This window comes from Chrysemys picta, chromosome 4, assembly GCF_011386835.1.
Source record: "Chrysemys picta bellii isolate R12L10 chromosome 4, ASM1138683v2, whole genome shotgun sequence".
Classification (NCBI taxonomy): domain Eukaryota; kingdom Metazoa; phylum Chordata; order Testudines; family Emydidae; genus Chrysemys; species Chrysemys picta.
In genome coordinates this window covers 139,870,895-139,892,853 of record NC_088794.1, presented here as the reverse complement: position 1 = coordinate 139,892,853, position 21,959 = coordinate 139,870,895, and the positions used below count along the sequence as shown (strand labels likewise).

At 43.7% G+C, this 21,959-nt stretch overlaps 1 protein-coding gene across 1 annotated transcript in view; it reads left to right on the top strand.

Moving 5' to 3' along the window:
* Positions 1-21,959, top strand: part of MTHFD1 (methylenetetrahydrofolate dehydrogenase, cyclohydrolase and formyltetrahydrofolate synthetase 1) — a 70,100-nt gene that overhangs the window by 26,659 nt on the left and 21,482 nt on the right. Inside the window, exons 9-19 of the mRNA XM_065593759.1 lie at positions 3,964-4,091; positions 6,133-6,230; positions 7,233-7,406; positions 8,133-8,269; positions 8,633-8,679; positions 10,596-10,703; positions 10,811-10,885; positions 12,741-12,843; positions 17,002-17,078; positions 17,849-17,989; positions 21,466-21,534. Of these exons, the coding sequence (XP_065449831.1) occupies positions 3,964-4,091; positions 6,133-6,230; positions 7,233-7,406; positions 8,133-8,269; positions 8,633-8,679; positions 10,596-10,703; positions 10,811-10,885; positions 12,741-12,843; positions 17,002-17,078; positions 17,849-17,989; positions 21,466-21,534 (1,157 nt within the window). The remainder of the gene's footprint in view (positions 1-3,963; positions 4,092-6,132; positions 6,231-7,232; positions 7,407-8,132; positions 8,270-8,632; positions 8,680-10,595; positions 10,704-10,810; positions 10,886-12,740; positions 12,844-17,001; positions 17,079-17,848; positions 17,990-21,465; positions 21,535-21,959) is intronic.

The window sequence follows — 21,959 nt, the reverse complement described above, 5'->3', positions numbered from 1 at the left end:
AAGAGCCATGTTTGATTTGCATAAAACAAAGCAGATTGCAGCCTCCCCTGTTAGCATGTTGCAAATAAAAATACTATTGTGTTCCCGGTATACCATTGTCTTGCCATTGTTCAAGAGCTTGCATGGACTGGACTGTATGTCTGAGAAGTTGGTCCTGATTTCCTTGATGATCACTTTTGTCTTTCTGACTTTAGAAATGTTTGGACCTAGCGCAGAATCACCTGTGGCAGTTCTATAGGCTGGCGCATTTGGGGAGATATGAGGCTTAGCAGAAAGCGCTTTAAAATGTATCCTGTGGAAATATTCCGTATTGAACACTAGTGTTCAGTCTTGGAAGCTACAGAGTTTTGCAAAGCTTCCACCTGCTTCTCCCCTCCTCATCACAGGCTTTAAAAGAACCCCTGGGAAATGCTGTGGAACCTTTGGGAAACCAGGGTGAGGATCATGATGCTAGAGGGGAAACAGTGGCTGCTTTGTCAGCTTCTCCAAGAAAAGCTCTTCCCAGAGTATGTTGCTGCTGGCCCGTTGTCTGAGATTAACAGAATTCCTGTGCTCTGAATGCTAGGTAGAAAGTAGCACAAACTGGCCTCCAGTGGATGTAAGTGTTCCCAGCTAGATACACCTCTACCCCGATATAACGCTGTCCTCGGGAGCCAAAAAATCTTACTGCGTTATAGGTGAAACCGCGTTATATCGAACTTGCTTTGATCCACCGGCGTGCGCAGCCCCGCCCCCTCGGAGCGCTGCTTTACCGCGTTATATCCGAATTCATGTTATATTGGGTCGCGTTATATCGGGGTAGAAGTGTACCTGCAGAGAATGGGAATTGCAGCTCTGGGATTGAGAGCAAGCTGTTTGGCCTCAGCACTGTGTATTGTATTATAACTGGTCTCCCTAGATGGGGAGGGCTGAGATGCAGCAAATTGTGGCCCAAAGGATGGAGATGCGGGGAGTGGCACCTCATCTGCATTGTTCCAGCCCTGCAGAAATCCTCTGTGCTGTGGAGAGGGGACAGAAGAGCAGTATTGGGGGTGGGACACAGAATCAGCATAGTCTTTGCCCTCTTTCAAAAAAAATCCCACAGGGCACTCTTGTTTACACTGCTTCCTTTCCACAGTTTGGAACCCTCCTTGAAGGGGTAGTTCTAGGTCCTGGGGAGCCTCTATTTGTGTGGGATGGGAGAGCTGGAAGATGGGGTGTATCAGTGATCCCCTGTATTGGGTGTCCTTGAACCTCAGTAGACTATTTGGAATCCATGAGTTTAGGAATTGGACAAGCAGATTGCTGCAGCCAAGGAGAAGACCAATCAACACCCTGCCCTGGCCTGCTAGCAAGAACTTCAAGGAAACATTGAGTAGATGCTTGCATGTCCCTGTGCAGAGCTAACCCACTGGGGAATCAGTCTGGCCCTGTGAAATTGTACAGCAGTAGCATCCAACAGCGAATATCTTTACAACTGACTTTCAGAAGAAGAGCTCTGTGTAGCTCGAAGGCTTGTCTCTTTCACCAACAGAAGTTGGTCCAGTAAAAGATATCGCCTCGGCCACCTTGGCCTTCGAGGTGTTGAGTCTTTTATCCTGACGTGAGCAGTTCACTTTCAGGTGTGCAGATTTGACTGTGTACTCTGGGAGGGGGCCTTGTAGTCTCATATCTATAAAATGCCACCAGTTAGTTTCTTTGACCTCTAGCTATTGAACTTTTTTGTCCTCTGATATTTTAGCAGTGAAGAAAATGTGTTGTATGTTTAGGAAGATGCAGCGTGTGTGTGTGTGGGGGGGGGGGGGGGGGAAGTATAGTGGAGAGGTGGGTTAGAGGATGACTGGGGGAGAACAGACAATAAAAGATCCTCTAACTGACCACTTCTTGAACCACAAGAGGGAAAATATTTTAAAGCTGGTCAAATAGTCACCATTTCCTCTTCATTTATATTATCTTGCAGACTTAGCTTCACAATAGAGAATAAAATGTGCTTCTCTGGCTTGCCTGTGTATCAGACCCAGATTAGGATGTTTTGTTTTGAGTGCATTATTTATCAATTGTTTGATTTTTGTTCTCAGGGACTGAGGCTTTGTTGCTGGTATGATTTGTAGTCATCCTTGGCATCCTTAGAAGAAAATGTAATTACATTATTTGCCTTTTGCATTCCTAATCAAGTTGCGCTTCAGGATGGGAGGCTGAATTATTCTGTAGCTCAGGCAGCAAGCTTGCAGATTACGAACAGTTGCTGTAGAAACAGGATTTAACAGCCATGACATGGTTCTGGCTTTGAACACAAGAAGGAAACTTGTCACTTAACACACAAATGTAGCAAAACTTCAAAACTGCTAGTTGTCAGTAACCGTGGTTGTAGAATTAGTGTTGACTTTAGTTGCTTTTGTTTTGACTTCCCTTTCAATTTTTCAGTCTCCTGTTGTTTTATATATTTTTTCATAGTATTTATGTTAAAGCTTTTGATTATATTCTGTCCAACATTCATGTTGTACAGCCACATTGAAGTGCATGGAGCTGCACAAGAGCAACCGAGGGCGAAATGTGGCCCTCTGGTTATAATACTGCTTAATTGAGATTTCTTTCTGGTTTATTAAAAAATTAAACATTTCTGATTTCTTGCTTTGAGAAAAACTGGGAAGTGTAAACTTATTTCAGATCAGATGTTTACATCCCTCTTCATGTAATGTCCTCTGCGTTCTAAACCACTGAAGTAAACATCCACCACTCTTGCAGAGAAAGTGAAAGCCACCATTTTGGTGTGTTACACCTAAAATTGAGTTCCTCTGCTGAGTAGGTGAATGAGTTCTGTCTCCAGACAGGTGAACCTCCCTGCCAACCTCACTTAATGCACAGTGAATTAAAAAAATCCCAAAACATATTGGCTTCTGGACCATTTATTTATGGGGAAGGGTGGGGGGTAGTGATTAACCTTTGCCAAATAGAGAAGAGAGACTTATTAGAGAAATAGAAATTTAAGATGTTTAAATGGAGGAGGGGGATTAAGTTGTATTTCAAGTTTAATTTGACTGGACACTAATCTAGTGATACTGCAGTATTGCTGGCCAACCATTTGAACAAAGCAAGAAACTGGGGGGGAGAATGGAAACTCTGTCCTCTCTCTAAGGAGTGGTGAATTTCTTCAGTGTAAATCAACCAGTGTATGGCATGATACTTGCTCAAAATGGTTGAAGTGTAACTTGTGTTATAAACTGGTGTATTAGTATTCAGTTTCAGCTCCTGTCTCGTTATTTATAGCATGCTGGCAAGATTAAATGTTCTACCTAATTCCATCTCGTATTTTCAAGTCATGTGCCACACTTCATAGTATGTAATCACTTAAGTGCAGAACAGATCAGAGCCTCGGCTTGCTCTGAAATGCAGGAAATCTAATTTAACCTAAATATGAAAAGCAAAGGGAAATGTAGCTTCTTATTGCTGGAAAACATGTTCCTCCCCCACCCCTCACTGCTTCCAGTCTGACTGAAAGCTGTACTTCCAATTCAGGACAATTTCTAACAGCAGTACGGGGGGCTAAATGAGTTGGTGGGTTTAGTTCCACACCTCAGCTGCCCCTCCTGCTCCCACAAAGCCAGGACTTTGTGAGCACATGGTCCCTCCCCTTCCCTTCCCTTCCCAAAAGCACCATGTGATCTGGAGCCTTCTATGAAATTTCCCAGGTTTCATGTCCCTTTAAGGAAACCCCAGCACCCTCAAGGAAGTAGAGACTGCCTGTGTTCTACCTGGTCTCTGGGTAGATCGTGCTATTGATCCAGTCTGAGTTCACAAGCCCTAAAATTACCCTTCGGGAAACAAAGAAATCTAGCATTTTCCAGCTTGATCATTTTATCTCTTTGCTGCTTGCTGTGTGGCTGAACTTTCATTTCGATGTGTGCGAGCCCTCGTCCCAGTGGGAGTTCAGTCTCTTTTGTTTCAGTGAAATGCCCTGTGCATAACTTTATCTCCCCCTCCCAGACAGTACAAAGCCGAGTGGGAAAACGGTAGTAGGAGATGTGGCTTACAATGCCGCAAAGGAAAGAGCTTCATACATCACCCCCGTCCCTGGCGGTGTGGGACCTATGACTGTGGCCATGCTAATGCAGGTATGTGAACCGCAGACAAAATGTGTCCTACCTCCCCTTTTTGTGCATTTGTATGACTAGCCAACTAACACACAGTAAATAACAGTGGGCATTTCTGGGGGTGGGTGAGTGCCTGGGAGAAGTTAGGCTGTGTGCCACTGGTCAAACATCCCACAGAAATGCCCTACACGGCTTTGTGTGTATGCTCCTTGTGTGTGTTTGAGGTTTTGTTTGCTGTCTCTTTGCTTATGACTTCACTGACACGCATCATGTTACCTAATGGGGTTTGTCCCAAGGGTTGAGTGATTTCCCATGTCACTAGCCTGGTGCCTTGCATGCCCTCTTCCTGACGCTGTGAAAAGCAATCCAGGTTTGCAGTGGGCTTAATTCGCTAGAATCCTGGCAGAGGAAAGTCATCGTCCCCCCGCCTCCAGAGAAGAGTTTCAACAGTGCAGGGGGACTGCAGCTCTAGCTTGTTGGGAGATGGCTCATGACTCCCAGGAACAGGGCCGGATTTAGAGACAGGTCACTGCCTGGGGCACCAGACTTGGGGGCACGCCGGGCTCGGGAAGCTGTTTTTGTTAGACGCAAAAGGGAAAATAGAATTTTGAAGTAAAATGTTTCAGGTATTCTATATGTGGATTCCCTTTTCACTAACCTAGAATGTTCTGGACCTTTGTAGAATCTCATGGAACCTTCCAGACTTTGAGAACTACGCTTTCCTTGAACCTCCTAGAATGTTGTCAGCCAGGCCCTCATGGGTATATAAGGGGCGGGGAGTCACCAGTCAGTGAGATATAAGAATGAAGTGAGAGCCCCAACTGCAATATTGTGAACCTTGTTTTATTGTGTAATTGTGAAAGGGTACTTGTGTTTTAAAACTCGAAGAGTGTAGGCAGCGACTAATAAAGGACGTATTTAATGGGAAGCTGTGCTTCAGTTCACGAGGGTAAAGGCAAGAAAAGCGACCTTTTGAACTAAAGGACTAGGATTAACGTTCTAAGGCTGTCACCTACTGTAACATTATTTAATATTGGTCCACCCGATCATGGTGCCCAGTTCGATTTCTTCATGTTAGTACATTTCAGTTATTCTTAAAATTAAAAAGTTTCTATAAGCTTAAAGGAAATGAATACTTTTATTTGCTTATATATGACATGACTAAATACAGATTTACAGATCCTAGTGTGCAGATTTATCATATAATGGATAAATCATGCGTGCAAATCATGCATGAAAGTCGTGAAATGGGCTACAAATGCAATAAAAAATTTTAACAAATGGAGGGTGGGGTGCTGAAGTTGCTCCTTGCCTGGGGTGCCATTTGGCCTAGGGCCGACCCTGCCAGGAACCCAGAGTGCCTGGAAAGTGGGCTGAACAGGCTTCGCTGGTGGGGCTCTTAGGGAGCACTAGCTGTAATTTTAAAACAAGCCATGAGGTGGCACAAGAAAGATAGCAGTAGCACAGCACCTGCCTTCAGAGGCTGCTCAAGACAATCAGCCTCCTAGGCAAAACTTCAGGAGGCTGCCTCCTCCTACCGCCTAGAACAGAGATTCTCAGCTGCAGGGGGGGGAACGAGGGCGTAGGACTTTCTAGGGAGTGCAACAAGCCTTCTGGTGGCTTGGTGGTTATGATGGTGGGGGGCAAGTGCCAGGTCTCAATGACACTTAAATATGGCCTGGCCACCCCTCTGCCAAGAGAGGGGTGTGTGGCTGGGTCAAATTTGAGTGAGTGACATCGCAACCGGGCGTACAGGGTCACAGCGCTGCTCAGGTTTGGTCCCGCCACCCTAGGCAGCTGCCTGGTTTGCCTACAGCTACAGCAGCCCCTGCCTGCCTTTGGGGGAGGGAGGAGGCAATGTGGGTGGGTGGGGAGGAAATAGGTCCAGTGTAAGCATTTTAAAAAGTCTCATTGAGAAATTTAGACAAACGGCTTTAATCAGAGCATTGGTCGCTGTCTGAGATAGAAGGGAGGGGGCTGGGCAGTCCTTTCTGAACCTGTGTTTATTAACCAACGTGATGCAACCTTTGTGACTAAACTGAGCCTGTTTATGCATGTTTAGAGCACAGTCGAGAGCGCACAACGTTTTCTAGAGCAATTCCAACCTGGGAAATGGAGCATCCAGTACAACCAGCTCCACTTACGGACTCCTGTGCCAAGGTAACACTTCAAATAACCTACCGCTGGCTGTCTAGTAATGTCGTGTGTCTGTTCTTTGTTTTCTCTGGGGCTGTGTATGGGCATTCCCATGGCAGGTTTGTACGCAGGAGGGTAACTACGTGAGTTCATTCTAATTTTTAAAATTCCCAGCGTTTTGCAGAGGAAAGCATTCCAGTCCAATCCTGCAGAGTGCCATGTGCGACCGGGCTCCTTTGCCTGTCTGAGCCCCCTCGGTGGCATCGGGGCTTCAGACGGGCACACATCATGCTCCAGGACAGAGGCCTCGTTGTGTACAACGATGCAATTTATGGTATTGGCCAATATGCAGGCGGCAACATGGTTGTTTTTAAAATATGGATAATTGTATGATAATGGCAAGCTGCTTTTAAGGGCAATGATGCTGCCACAGAGCAGTACTACTAGCACCTACATAGCCATTTACATATGGAGACCCCAGTTCAGCAAAGTATTATGTATGGTGATAGGTCACATTGACGGACTTCAGTGAGACTTAAGCATGTGCTTCAATATTTTCTTGAATCAGGGCCTCAAAGCTCTGTACAAACGCTAATCTTCTCAGCCCTCTTGCAAGCCAGAGACTGCTAGGGCCAGTTAGATACATAATGGCTGAAGCAGCAAGTAACAAGATGCCTTCCTTTGCCTTGGGAGAGCTGAAGTCTGAGATAACAAAAGCACCTTGAGATAAGAGTTGTTGAATTAGATCTCCTGTTAATAACAAACACTTGCAAGTGTTTGAAATGTCACAGGAAAGACTAGAAAATTCCCAAGTAACAGGCATCAGTAGCAAAGCTGACTTGGGAGATGCCCTTACCCATACTACAATGGGCTGAGAGGATCTCCTTGGGCAGATTGACTTCTTTGGCTATAAAGCTTAGAGATTTCAGTTTTTAAATCCTGCATTGGGTGCTTGTGGGCTATACCTGTCGGGAAGCAGGCAGTTTCATGCTTCAGCAATTAGATTCACCTCCTTTTTTCTTTAAGCGACATTGAGGTATCTCGATCTTGCATACCCAAGCACATTGGTCATCTCGCTAGAGAAGTTGGCTTGCTCTCCGAAGAGGTGGAGCTCTACGGTCAGACCAAAGCCAAAGTTCTGCTGTCAACTCTCAAACGCCTGAAGGACCAGCCAGATGGCAAATATGTCGTCGTAACAGGGTAGGTTGTTCCTTCCTTAAAGGTGATATTGGGAAACGTGGTGTAGAATTTCTGGCGGAGGGTTTTGGAGCCTTGCTGCTTTGCCCTACGGTTTTAAGAATGTTGGAGACAACTTGGAGCAATTCATAGGAATTGGATCAGACCCAGAGTCCATCTAGTTCAGTATCCTGTCTGACAGTGGCCGGCACTAGAAGCTTCAAAGGATGGTATAAAACCGCTGCAGTAGGATTAAACTGGCTCCACACTTGGGGCTTGTCTGCACCGTGCATTTTGCCCACACCAGAGGGGTGTAAATTTTAGTGTGTGACATGCTAGTATGAATTAACTGGCCTGTGTGCACCTTGCTGGTGAGCACTAAAAGTTCCCTAGTGCATGTTATCATAGTACTGTTTGAAATGGGACTGTGTCAATACACACTAAGGTACTTCTAGTGTTCACCAGCAGGGTGCACACAGGCCAGTTAGTGCACGACACACTCGTGTGAATGAAAATTTACACCCCTCTAGTCTGCACAAGTGTAGACAAGCTCTAGGACTCCTCCTGAACTCTGACTACAAGAGGCTGTCTTGAGCCCTGGAACATGAGGTCTTATATCCCTTCCAAAATATGTGTTAGTGTTAACTCTGGATAGTCTTTGTTATCCATTAAACATTCAATCCCATTTTGAATCTTGCTAAGTTCTTGGCCTCAAGTATTCTATTGCATGTGCGGTGTTGTGTATTGCAGCATAACACCCACGCCCCTGGGAGAAGGGAAAAGCACCACTACGATAGGCCTGGCTCAAGCCTTAGGAGCACATCTCAACCTGAATGTGTTTGCCTGCGTCCGACAGCCTTCTCAGGGACCAACCTTTGGCATAAAAGGTATGACTTGGCAGCGTCCTATTGATAGCCGTTCATGCTGGATAGAAGACTAGCAGGGAAGGCACATTCAGCCGATGGGTGTTCTAGAAATTTCAACTCTTAGGAGAGAGTGTTTTCTGTTTCTGTATAGAGGTGCGTAATGCCCACTGAGGTCATTTAGGGTTACACAGACATGTGGGGGGAGAATCTAATTTCTTTAGAAAGAAAGAAAGTTTTGGATATACTCACGCTAAATGCTGTGCTGGATTTCAATCATACTTGTTTAATAATAAAGACATTTTAAAATGGCTAAGCAAATGTGCTCAAAGCTAAGGAGGCATTAGTCAGCATGGTTTGATTACTTCCTTTTATGCTTTTTTATAGGCGGAGCTGCAGGTGGTGGATATTCGCAGGTTATCCCCATGGAGGAGGTAATTTTGACACAAAACCTTATTGACTGTGTAATGTTCAACCCTGGTGAGAGCTGCTGTAGTCATTAACTTCTTGGAAATCTTCTTGTTTGTAGTGAGATTGAAGTCTGAGAATGGGTATTGACTTCCTTTCAGCAAAGCTACTTTAAGGACAGAGGAAGTTAATCTTTCATTGTTTTAAATGGAAGGCTGCGTGGGTCAGTGGATAGGGTATAGGACTAGGAATAAGGAGAACTCCGTTGCCTTGCCATTTCTACCACTGACTCACTGCATGACCATAAGCAAATCATTTTAATTCTATATGCTTCAATTTCCCATCTGTAGCGTGGGGGTAACAATGGCCCTCCGTTGCAAAGCACTTTTAGATCTAAGGGGGAAGAGCGTAGAGTAGCACTGTCAATGACTGTTTACACTCTCAGGAACACACTATTTCTGTGTGCTACTTCTACATAATTGTGTCTGATTATTAATATACAATGGGTAAGGAAAACTTGGAAAGCAGTAAGGCCAAGACGTAGCAGTGCTAGTGGCCAACAAATTAGACAGGAATATGCAATGTGATATGGCAGCAGCAAAGGTAATATGATTGATTTGTTTATTGGCGGGGGCGGGGAGAGGCTGCATCCATACACCTAGCATCGCAGGGCATGGAGTTAGAAGGCAATGTCTCTTGTGTTACTGCACCTAGAATATGATATTTGCTCTATGAGCTAGAAGTATAGTGACACACTGGAGGGCATTCAAGGGAGATCAGCAGAAATGGTAAGGGGACTATAGGGAAAGATTCATGTGTTCAGTCCACAAAAGGTGTAAATGTGAAGGCGGGCAAAGATTTAATTCGCACGGTGCTGAGGGGTATATTAGTGAATTCAACGAAGGAAAAATAATCTCCCAATGGAAGCTGTGGAAGCCCAATCACTTGGGACACTTAACTAGACTGGCCAAAACGCTTGCCCATATACAATAATAAGGAACAATCCTGCTGTGGCTTGAAAACAGACTAGATAGGTAAGATCTGTCTCTGACCTCTGTGGTATTAAGACCAATTCCAATCGTGTGGGGTTTTTTGTTTTTTTTTGAATAAATCAAAACATGATCTTCTTTTAAAAAATTGGCCAGTCTGTGGAGCTATTTATCACAGTACCGGCTCAGAGATATTGGTGAATACCTTTTGCAAGCAATTTCCAGCCCAGGAAGAATTTAGCTGGTAGAGAACATTAAAACAAGAGGTACAAAATAAGGCAATAAGCAATGGCACATATTTGTGTATTAGAATAAGATTGGCTCTGGTGATTAGTACGTCAGTTACTCTGTTTTTCAGCCGTCTGTCCGTTTTAAGGCCTTAGTAATTGAGGTTTCTGAAGTCTATGGGATTAAGATTTTATGGCTCTTGCTGTCATCCCTTCTGACTTTTCTAACACCATCTCCCTTCTTCATTTCACTCCTGCTATGCATAATTTCCCTAACTGCATCCCCTTCTCCCCTGCCTCTATTTTTATATGCCAAGCCCAGAAGAAGCAGATGTAAATCCTAACCTCTAATCCCACTATGCTGCACAAATCAGATCATGTGTCTGAAATGAAGGTATCAACAAAGCAGTATAGCCATGTTTTTCCATCGTCTGTGTAAACCTTCTCTTGATGATCCTGGCAGAGCTGGGGGAACTGACTTTTGCATGAGAAACTCACTTTGAACACTTCGTTCAGGAAGTTTGTAAAATGACATAAATGTGGGGGCGGCATGTTTCTGTGGTAGATGAATTCCATCTTCTGTTCCACACATTGCACAGAGCAATTGCCCCCCGCCGCTCCCCTGGTAACATTGCTATTAATATTTCTCTTTCCATCTGGCTATAACAAACTACCAAAAAAAAGTAAAAGAAGGGTGAAATAACTGATGTCCGTTTTTTCCTATAGTTTAACCTCCACCTGACTGGTGACATCCACGCCATCACGGCAGCCAATAACCTAGTAGCTGCAGCTATCGATGCTCGTATGTTCCACGAGCAAACTCAGTCTGATCAGGTAAGAGATGACGCGGTTGATTCCATTCTGTGTTGTGTTGAGCACAGTCTATTTCGCCAAGATTTTTTGGACACCCTGCAGCTGCTAATTGTATCTCATTCTTCAAGGCTCTTTATACCCGCTTGGTGCCTTTGATCAATGGCGTTAGGAAGTTCTCTGATATTCAGATCCGAAGACTGCAGGTGAGTTGATCAAGCCTGTTAGGTTTCTAGGCTGTTCTGCATGCATCGTCTTTACCCTGTGAAAAGATAAATTACAAAAACCTTACATTGGTCTGTTGGTATTTATTTATGCAGCATGCAAAAATGCATTACCCCACAATCCAGCTCAAGGACAGGGCTGTGACACGTCTTTAAGAGGTTTCAGTCTAACTTTATACACTATTAGGCGAATGAGTAAACTACATAGAAGTTAGGAAGAAACAAGGGCCCCTGATAAATAATCTACTGTTGTTTCAGTGTCCTTGACGCAGCATAAGTCAGAAATAAATAGTCCTTGCCCCAAGGACTTCCTTCAAATACACAGTCATGACTGAAGATGAACATTTCCTGCTGTGGTATTTATTGTGGCAGTAAACACAAAATCATAGCCTTCTGAACGTGAGCGACTGGAAATTGTATTTTAATACAAACTGAGCAAAAAAGGAGAGACGTGCTTTATTTTCACATTCTGTGTGTCAGTTTTTTTATGGAAAAATACTCCATTGAATTGCACTCATCTAGGCACACAGCTGTTCAACGATCATTTAAATGACTAGAATTTGAAATGCAAATGGTGTCATTTGTCTAGTGCTCAGCAAAAAACATGGGCCAGCGTGTCTTCCTGGTCTCTAGCAATTCCATTTCACAGTAGCGACAAGATCATCTAGGTGGTAGGTTCAGGGGAAGTTATTGGAGTTGTCTGCTGGTTAATCAGTTGGCCTTCCTATTAACAGAGCCTCAGGCACTCAGAATTGCACAACTACTTTTATATTGTACATCCAGAACAGGTGTCCATTGGGAGGGCAAGAACAACAGTCTGATTGTGGGGACTCTACATTTTTGTATCATTAACTGGCTGTAATGTCTCCACCATGTGATACTCATGTTTGATTGCCAGTTTCACCCTCTCGTCCTTTGCTGGGCTATGTCACATAAAGCGCTCAGGCCTATTATATGGAGTGTTACTGACAGGCTCTGCAGGGAGCCCTTGCTAGTCCTCTGCTGTCACAGCGCTGCTGGCTATAATGTGGAGGTGTGAAGGGGATGATAAAACTGGCAAAAAGAGAGTCCTGCTGGCTCTGAGAACTCCTGGTGCTCAGGAGACGACAGAGGAGAACTCGTCCCTCTTGCCTCTCTTCTGGGGACATGTAGGGCTATAAGATGCTTGCTGTTCCTAAATCAGTTCCATCGCTTCACTCATTTCTAAGCTTGTACTTGAATCGGGCTCCATGCGATAATGCCTCTCTCAATTAAGCATCTTGGCAAATTGCCCATCGTCAAGAAGTTCCTGGTCTTCAGGCAGGGCTTTCTGGGATGTTGACCGTCTTGTGACTGAATTGTTTAATGCCTCCTTTGTGCACTGTATCTAGCATGCTGAAGAAGCAGTGTTTTAATACTTATGGCAGTGTGCAGTGGCTGCAGGCCAAGTAATGAGAAATCAGTGTAAACACATGAGACTTATGGTTAGAACCTGGCACATAAGGTAGAGCTATGCATGATTTCTTAGAGATGCTGATGGAGGGGGCTTCCCTTCCTCTTTACAATGTTGCTAGCTGTCTTGTACCTGTGTTGACCTTGACACCCGCTCCGATGGGAGGGACTGTATTATATGCATTGCCCTCTGACAGAATTTGCAATTATCTAGAAGCACACTGTGCTTCAGAAACAGATTCTCCACTGCTGCTTTATGCAGGGAGAAGTAGCTCTAGAGAGGCACCCTCTCCCTCCTTTTATTGCTGAAAATGGGGAGACCTGCTGCGCGAAGGCTCATCATTTTAATAAAGGCTCATTTCCTTCAACCTTTTGACTATTTATTTTTCCCCTCTCCTCCCCCCAGAAATTGGGTATTGAGAAAACTGACCCTGGGACATTGACGGATGAAGAGAGAAAAAAATTTGTGAGATTGGATATTGATCCAGCCACCATAACATGGCAAAGAGGTACTAGAGCAATAGACAGCTGAACTGACGGATATGACAAATGTGTGAGAAGAGGCGTTGTAAACAGAGAGCTGCGTTTATTGGCAAAACGTGGGGGTCTGACGTGCATTCTCAGTAGGCTAGATTCACCCTTTGGGCTCTTATTTCAGTCTCAGTCCTAGAGCAGCTGACACAGATGGCTTGAATCTTGATGTGCTCAGGTGAGATTTAGTTAATTGCTACAAAGCTGTATTTCAGACTTTTCCAGTAGCTCAGTGAAAGAATACAAAGATTGGCAGCCTTGGTTAGCTGTCTAGTCTTCCCCACGCTGAGAAGAAGGGAAGTCCTTAAGAGCTCCGTCCTGGCACTTGGGAGAACCAGGTTCACCTCCGTGCTCTGACACCAACTTCCTGTGTGATGATGGGCAAGTTGCTTGGGGCCAGATTCCCAAAGTTGTCTTGCACATGGGTGTTGTGGGGATAAATGCATTAAAGACTGTGAGGTGCTCAGATACTATACTGGTAAGTCCCTAGGGTAGATATGGTACTAATACTTCCTTACAGAACTCCAACAGGGCTTTCAGCTTCAGCCTTCGCATTACCGATGAGTGGGTCAGGTCCTCAGCTCACTATGGTAATCTACACCAGCTGTGAAGCTGCCACACTGCCTCTTATTTTTCCTGTCTCAATCCATTAATTTCACTTCTTTGGTCCGTGCTAGCTGTGTGGTAGAATTTAATCCGGTCATTCTGTTAGCAGATTTTAGACCTTTTCATTGGCTGATTTCACTACTATCCTAGTTGGTTCAGTTACAGCTGCCAGCGAGAAATGATATCTGATTAATTAAAACAGTGATTTTTAATGTCAGAAACAGCATTGTTTGGACCTTTACTCCCTCTAGAATAGCTTGGAACAGATGGCTTAACTCTCTGTATTTAATTATTTATTGCAAGAAATGTTTGAGTAACAGTAATTCAGCCTGAATAACTCTTTTCTGAAGTGAATGTTAAACTTCTTCTGTCTGTGGCATCCCATTAAGAAAATAATGTTGTCTCTTGAGCATTTAAATTGTAGTTCGAACCACGGTGGATAAAAATCATGATTTAAATAACTATAAAATCTTTGGGTTTTTTTACAACATTTATTTTTAAAAAATTCATATTTTTTAAAAAATCAGATTTTTTTAAAATTTTCGTGTTTCTAGTTCTTTATTTTCTTCCCATTTTATAGCCTTACAATGCTGAAGTGTATTTTCTGTACTTGTTTCTTTAATTAGGCCTTGTCAACACACACATGTTGTAATGCTTTTACTATACTGGTCTAGCTGAGCATGCTTCTAGCAGTCTACTTTATTCCACTTCTTGTACAGGAAAAAGCTAGAGTAACATAAGGTACCTTTATACTGGTATTACTGGATCCACATTAGGGCTTGTATTGGTATAACCATCGCGGTTAAAAAACAAAAAATCACATACCCCCCTAGCTGAAATAGTCATACCAACAAAAATCTGTATGTAGATCAGGCCTTGGTAGAAATAGTGTCTATGTAAAATCTGAAATTCTACTGCAGTTAGGAACTAAGAAGTTTCATTATCTATGCTAAAAAGGCAAGTCCAGAAACTCATTAACATCCTACTGGGAGAACAGTACAAATTCAATCACAAAATTGACAAGCAAACATCCTGTGCTATATTTGCAACCTACCCTATTTTCTGAGGTATTGAACTTCCATAAGTCCTAAGAAAGCTGAAATGCTTTGAATAAGTTAATTATTTGTTTTTGTTTTTAAATCCAACACTCAGGTGCCTAAATATGGATTTAGGAGCCTATTTTTTTTTTAAATTGGCCTATCTATATACCAAAATTTGACAGCATCAATGTATTGAAAGTCTAAATTGACTTTTCATTTTTTCACACTGAAGCAATTTTGCTTTATGTTCACAAACATTATACACCACTCAAAGTTTTGAATAAAAATACAAATGTAGACCCTGATGTTGTAAACACTTTATTCACTTGCTTAACTTTAAGCACACAAGTCATTTGAAGTCAATCGAGTGTGTGTGAGTAGAGCTATGTGCTTGTTTGCTGATTTAATTTTTAGTGTTTTGGTTTTTTACCTATGGCAGTTATGTAATCTACAAATAAGGTACCCTACCAATAGCGACAGGTTTTTAAAAAATGCATTTATAAGTTGTTTTCTTATAAACTTTATATTAAGATTGCATTACAAATTTTCAATTTAGTTTTTACAAAGGCTTTACAAAATTTTAAATAAATTTTAAATCGCTCACTGGTTCAATCCCCCAAAATAATCATACTTAGCATTTACATAACAATACCTAGCTGTTCTGTAGCACTTTTCATCCATACATCTCAAAGTGCTTTACAAAGGAGGTCAGTATCCTCATTCCTATTTTACAGATGGGGAAACTGAGGCACGAAGAAGTGAAATGACTTGACCAAAGTCTCCCAGCAGGCCAGTGGCAGAACTGGGAATAGAATCCAGGTATCCTGAATTCCAGTCTGGTGCTCTATTCAGTAGGCGACACTGCCCCTTTTATATAGCACTTTACATCTTCAAATCCCTATACAGATATTGCACCCTTCCTCTACCCCGTGAGTTCACTGGAAATAACCATTAGCCCAACTTCAGTGGCAGTAGCTGACTGTCCTTATTTTACAGGTGGGGGAAATTGAAATAGAAAGGCAGAACAATGGAGCTAAGATGAAAATTCAGGACCTCCTACCTCACAAATCCATGCCCATTCTATAGGAGATGTTTCTAAAACCAGTGTGATTAAAGATCCCAAGTTGCGTCCAAATTCATGTTTGCGGTCCAAACCTCTGTAGTCAGGAGTAGAGTCCTTTGGGATGTATTGTAGGAATGCACTTCGCAAATATAGCTGAGTAGTCAGCAACAGACTGAGGTTCGTGCTTTCTTAATGCTTTAAAAATATGATCCCTTTGGTCTGTGCAGCAGGCTGGTTAGAATTTTACTAGCAAAAGCAAACCAAAAGTTAGTTATTGGACTGATTCATTTTGATTTCTTTGATTTGAATCCAGAGGTTATCCTATATCTCTCAGCAATGGGGAATAAAATGTGTTCTCATATCTGGCTCTCAGAACTTAATGGCACTAACATAATTGGCAATATACTGTGAAGCATTTAAACTTACAAGCAGTTGGCTGGAAATTAGATGTCTGTAGCGAATATTTGAATGAATATTTCTCACACCCAGTTCTATTACAAAATGCAGAAAAAAAGAACTGTCCGATACTAAAACTGTAGTGTCTGAGCGTTTCTTTACGCAGTTCTTTGTGGGTTCTTATTTCTCTCTCTCATCCATTAGTATTTTCCCAATCTCTTGTTGTTGCCTAATGGGGATGAGACAGCCAGAGGGATAATGTCAAGCTACCTTTAAAGAGGAGGGATGGTCTTGTGGCTAAGGGACTGGGCTGTGACTTTGATTGTGGATTTGATTCCTAGCTCTGCCACACAGTCTTTGTGCAACCTTGGGCAAATCACTTTAGCTTTCTCTGCTTCAGTTTCCACCTGTAAAATGGGGCAGCAGTGTTGCCTAGTGGATAGAACACTGGACCAGTAGTCAGGAGACTTGAATGTCTGTTCCTGGCTCTGCCACTGGCTTGCTGGGTGACCATGGACAAGTCACTTTGCCTCTCCATGCCTCAGTTTCCCCTGTGTAAAATGGGGACTCTACTGACCTCCTTTGTAAATGTTTTGAGATGTAGGGATGAAAAGCACGATGTAAGAGCTAGATTTTATTAATATTTGATTATAATACTGCTCTTCCCTTTGTTTTCTGTGTGTAAATTGTAAGCTATATAGGCAGGGGATCCTCTCTTACTATGTGTTTGCACAGCACCTAATTCAGTGGGCCCCTGATCTCGGTTGTAACCTCTAGGTGCTACCATAATACAAATATTATATAGTAATAACTTGTAAAAGGGCTTTAAGATCTATGGGTTTAAGCGTTATGTGTATTTAGTAGTAGTAGTATTTTAGTTTAAAAAGAGTATCGTCCTTTTCATCACAACCCCTTCTCTAGTGGTGATGTCAATGTTCTGAGCGACAGCATGGATAGTTCAAAGTTTGAAATCACGCTTATTAGCTTAATGTGGTGGTTTCTTTTTTACTCTCTGCAATCCCCCTCTGCAGTGATGGACACAAATGACAGGTTCCTGAGGAAGATCACTATTGGACAGTCTCCAACAGAGAAAGGCTTCACGCGAACGGTAACTGGTTCCTGTCTCTTCCGCCATTTAACCCTTTGAGAAGCATGCAAGAGAAAAACAGTCCCTGAATAAAATTGTAATGTTCACCTCTCTGAGCGTTTTTTCCCCTAGGAATTAAACATGTATTGTGCCGTCTCCCTGTTCAAATGAAGGTGAGAGGATTTGAAGCAGAGCCCCTAGCAGTGTTAAAATTCCCACCCCAAACCCTCCTGCATTTGGTTTTAAAGTTTGGTCACCAAAAAAGTCCTTTCCTGAATGTTGGTTTCATGGTGGACTGGAATGATTAGTGGAGACCTAAAACCAAAACCATGCGGAAATATATTGTATTTAGGGCAGCAATAACCATTTACTGCTGTTCCAGGGACTCTTTCTTATAGAGACTACTAGAGTTTCTTCACATGCTGCAGCATTGAGACCAATTACTTAGATTGCTCTTTAAAATACATTCTAGCATGAAACTTTGTACTTGATTTCTGATGCTAAATTACTAACTAGCTTGTGTGCCTAGAGAAATACATTTTCATATGATATTAGTAGAATAATGTGGTGCCTGTGCATTTTTCTTTAAATTGCAGAAAAATCCTAATTAAACACTGTGAACTTTAAGCACTCTTAGTTGTGATACTATCGATCTGTTTCTTTTAAAATGACAAAAATATATTTCCAAGAATTCAATGCAGCTAAAATTTCTGCTTAGCAGCCCTGACACTTTTTTTTTTACTTCCTCTTTTTGTTTGTTTGTTTGTTTGGTTTTTTTGGGTCTTTTACAGGCCCAGTTTGACATCACGGTGGCAAGTGAAATTATGGCAGTCTTGGCACTCACTGATGGACTAGCGGATATGAGAAGACGATTGGGCAAAATGGTGGTAGCCTCTAGCAAGAAAGGAGAGCCAGTGACTACAGATGATCTTGTAAGAGAGCCATATAATCGCTACAACCCTAAATGTAAAACTCTCCCTGTTGCAAGTAAAAGTCCTCTGATGTAAAACAATAAGAAGATGGTTCCACATAGGAGGGATTGTAGGCTATTGAAAACTAGGATGAAATCCTGATCTCATTCACTTCAATTTGAGTTTTGACTTCAATGAGGCTCAAATTTCATCCTGGGGGGCGGAGGGGGAGAGAGAGAGAGTGTGTGTGTGTGTGAGTGATATCTCCTGTATGTCAAGATGAGGCTTCAGCCCTAAGAATTAATGGGGAAATATGCAATGGCAAAAAATGCTATGATTCAGGTGAATCCTACAAAAATGCAGCCATTTGTAAGTGAGTACAGGGTCTCCAAAAAACAGCCTTATGAAAAAAATAAAAATAAAAATAAGTCCACTATTTCCCACTAAAAAGAACACTCGCTGTCCATTGCCTAACACTGTCCCTTTGACGCCCACCTGAGCCTACATAGTCATTGCTGAATTTGGCACAATATCTTTCAAAAGCCTCGTTTGCCGAAGACAACAATCAGCACAACAGTGAGATGCTCGGAAATGTTTGTGTTTATTTCACCTTGTTTGGAGTGAGCCCTTTCAGAAAACTGGGCCCCCGTATGAAATGTACCAATAAAAAAATCCACCCACTGGGCCAATATCCCAAACTAGAAACTGTCACAAATATCTCAATACTAAGGCTTCTCCCACCCATCCTGCCCCACTTTAAATCTTGGTGGAATAGTCACTTTGCAGGGTGACCAAAAATTCAGCAGATTTGGGCTCTGCAGATGAACAATTAAGCTAAGGGTACGTCCAGACTACTCACCATATCGGCGGGTAGCGATCGATTTATCTGGAATCGATATATCGCGTCTCGTTAAGACGTGATATATCGATCTCCGAACGCGCTCCCCATCGATTCCGGAACTCCACCGCAGCGAGCAGCGGTAGCGGAGTCAACGGGGGAGCCGCGGCCGTCGATCCCATGCCGTGAGGATGGGAGGTAAGTCGGAATAAGATATGTCACATATCTTACATCGACACCCCCCCACCCCCCAGTGTAGACCAGGCCTAAGTTCCAAAACTGGGGGCCTTTTATTGAAAATGCCCTGGTTGAGGCTTTCAAAGCCCACTAGGGCATTTAGCCATACAGTATCCATTGAAAGGAATGGGAGCAGTGTGACAAATCCACTAATCAGCTTTTCAAATCTCAACTCCTGCCCCTAAGACCTTCCCAGTTAAACAGGCCTGGCTAGCTCAGAACCTCAGGGAGGGGAGGCAGACATTCTTGTTACACAGGCAGACAGCGCTTTGTCAGGGAGGTGCTTTAATACTGGTTGGAGTTTGGGTAAAATCAGTCTTGAATTATAATTGTACTTTACCTAATTGTTGCAGAGTAGGGGGATCTCATCAAATCTAACTCACTGCTTCTCTTGGCCATTCGAGTGTTTTCTCATACATTTGGCAGCCTCAGTCTCACAAGCTAATGCAGTAAAGTCCCCTCCCCCCCCCATGCCCCTCCGTAGTCCTTACACAGGCAAAACTCTCTAGCTGACTCAATGAAAGCCTTGTCTGCCCAGGCCCTTCAGACATGGCATAGACAGCAGCAGTGATATCACTGTTCTGTCTGGAAGTCTGAGAAAGTTAGGAAGAAATTTTGGAGCAAAACTTAATGGCTACAAGTTCCTTGTAGGATATAAAGACAGTTGAGGGGTTTGGAAGAATACTTAGAACTGTTGAAGGGTTCACTGAATTATATAGCAGTCCAGTATCATTAATATTGTTTTGCAGTTTTTCATTATTTTCTTCTGGAGCTGGGTAAAATTAAAATTAATCTATTAAATGCAAACAAAACCTCTCAGAGTGAGATTGAAACAGGAATTAAATGAACCAGTATGTTGTGTTTTTTTTTTAATAATTGCAAATTCTCCTTGTGTATAATTGAATACTATAATCCAGCTGAGAATAAAATTGTCTCAGTGAAAGAGCCCGGAAGGTTCAGGGGACTGATGGTGGATCTTAGTTCACTTGTTCAAATCCAGTCGTTGGTGGTAGTGACTTAAAATTGTTACTGCCAGGGCTGTGTAGTTGTCTCAGTTCAGTTCCTAGTGGACTGGTGTCAGTCACAAAAGCGCCCTCTCCAATGACTCTAATACAGAGGTGGGCAACCTACAGCCACGAGCTGGATCCGGCCCGTCAGGGCTTTGGATCCAGCCCACGGGATTGCCAGCCCCGTGCTGCTCCCAGAAGCGGCTGGCACCTGTGGGCCCTGGGGAAGTGGGGGGGCAGAGGGCTCTGCATGCTGCCCTCGCCTGCAGGCACCGCCTCCCGCAGCTCCCATTGGCTGGGAATGGAGAACTGCGGCCAAGGGGAGCTTCGGGGGAGGTACCCGCAGGCGAGGGCAGTGCTCGGAGCCTTCTGCCTCCGACCCACCCCCTTCCGAGGGGCTGCAGGGATGTGGTGCCGGCCACTTCCGGAAGCAGGGTCAGGGCAGGCAGGGAGCCTGCCTCACCGCTGCCACCCCGAGCTGCTCAAGGTAAGTGGCACCAGGCTGGAGCCCACACCCCGAACCTCTGCCCTGAGCCCCCTGCCGCACCTCGCACCCCTCCTGCACCCCAACCCCCTGCCCTGAGCCCCCTGCCATACCCTGCACACTTCCTGCACCTCAACCCCTTGCCCTGAGCCCCTTCCTGCACCCCGCACCTCCTGCCACAGCCCTACATTCATGGCCCTGCATGCAATTTCTCCCCCCTCCCCCCAGATGTGGCCCTCGGGCCAAAAAGTTTGCCCACCCCTGCTCTAGTAGATGGGGAATAATGTGCATGAAGATAAGATCACTCACTCCCCCTTTGCAGGCATCAGAAGCATTGAGGCTCCAGGATGGAACGGTGAGCTACTGCTGCCCATGCTGAGCCTATTCCGTGGATAAATAGAGGACTTCAGTCTCCAGTGAGGACAATTGGGCACTTCTCACAAGCACCAAAATTCACTTTAAAAAATTGTTTCTGCCAGACAGACCTGGCCAGAATGTGGCAGTTGGATGCATTAGTTCTGAGACCCGTAAATATAAATTTAGATACTAAAATGAAAAAAAAAAAAATACAGTGAAGACATTGAGATTTTTTTTTTTTAATCCTTCAATGGGATTAGATACCATGAAATGAAAGGAAATAATGCTGCTATTGAAAGCTGAGGCAGTTAGCACAATACACTGTTTCCACGTGAGTGTCTTATTCATACTGCAGCGATCTCCCCCCTGTTTCATGACCAGCGCGTGTAGCATTCTTCAGTGAGCCACACTGAATCATGAAACTGGTACATCAGTAAGTGCTGCTAGCTCTATTCTTTGAAGGATCACCGTGATGGAGGAAGAGCCTGGGTGTTGACTAGGAATTTCAGAATGATACGAACGCAGCCTTAGTAGACCTTGGGAATTGATGTTCTGTTCTCCTTTGTTCCCTTAGGGAGTGACTGGTGCGCTGGCTGTCTTAATGAAAGATGCAGTTAAGCCAAACCTCATGCAGACGTTAGAGGTGAGCAGAACACTCCTTCATTGACCGCTTCTGTATGTACATTCGCTAGACTGGTAAATTCAAAATGAAGCCTGGGAAAAGCTGATTTAATTGCAAAGCTTTAATTTCTTTTGATGCCTGTAAAAATGGATCTGCCTCTCCCGTTCGTTCTTTCAAGCAGCAGTTGGGGGATGCAAAGTGTTTCCGGGTTTTTTGTTTTGTTTTGTTTTGTAATTTAAAGGGAGGAGATTTTGTCCACGGGAAGGGCGTTTGTCCCCATGTGCTTTGGGGCTGCTGGAAGGAACTCTCATGCCTACTCCCAGTGACTCGATCTCTTCCCTCCTCCCCATGCTTGACTCAAGTTTCTTCAGCAGGATTTTTATAAAGCGGGCTGTGGTTTGCGGGGGAGAGGAGCAGATGTGAGGCCTATGACCCCATGTTCCATC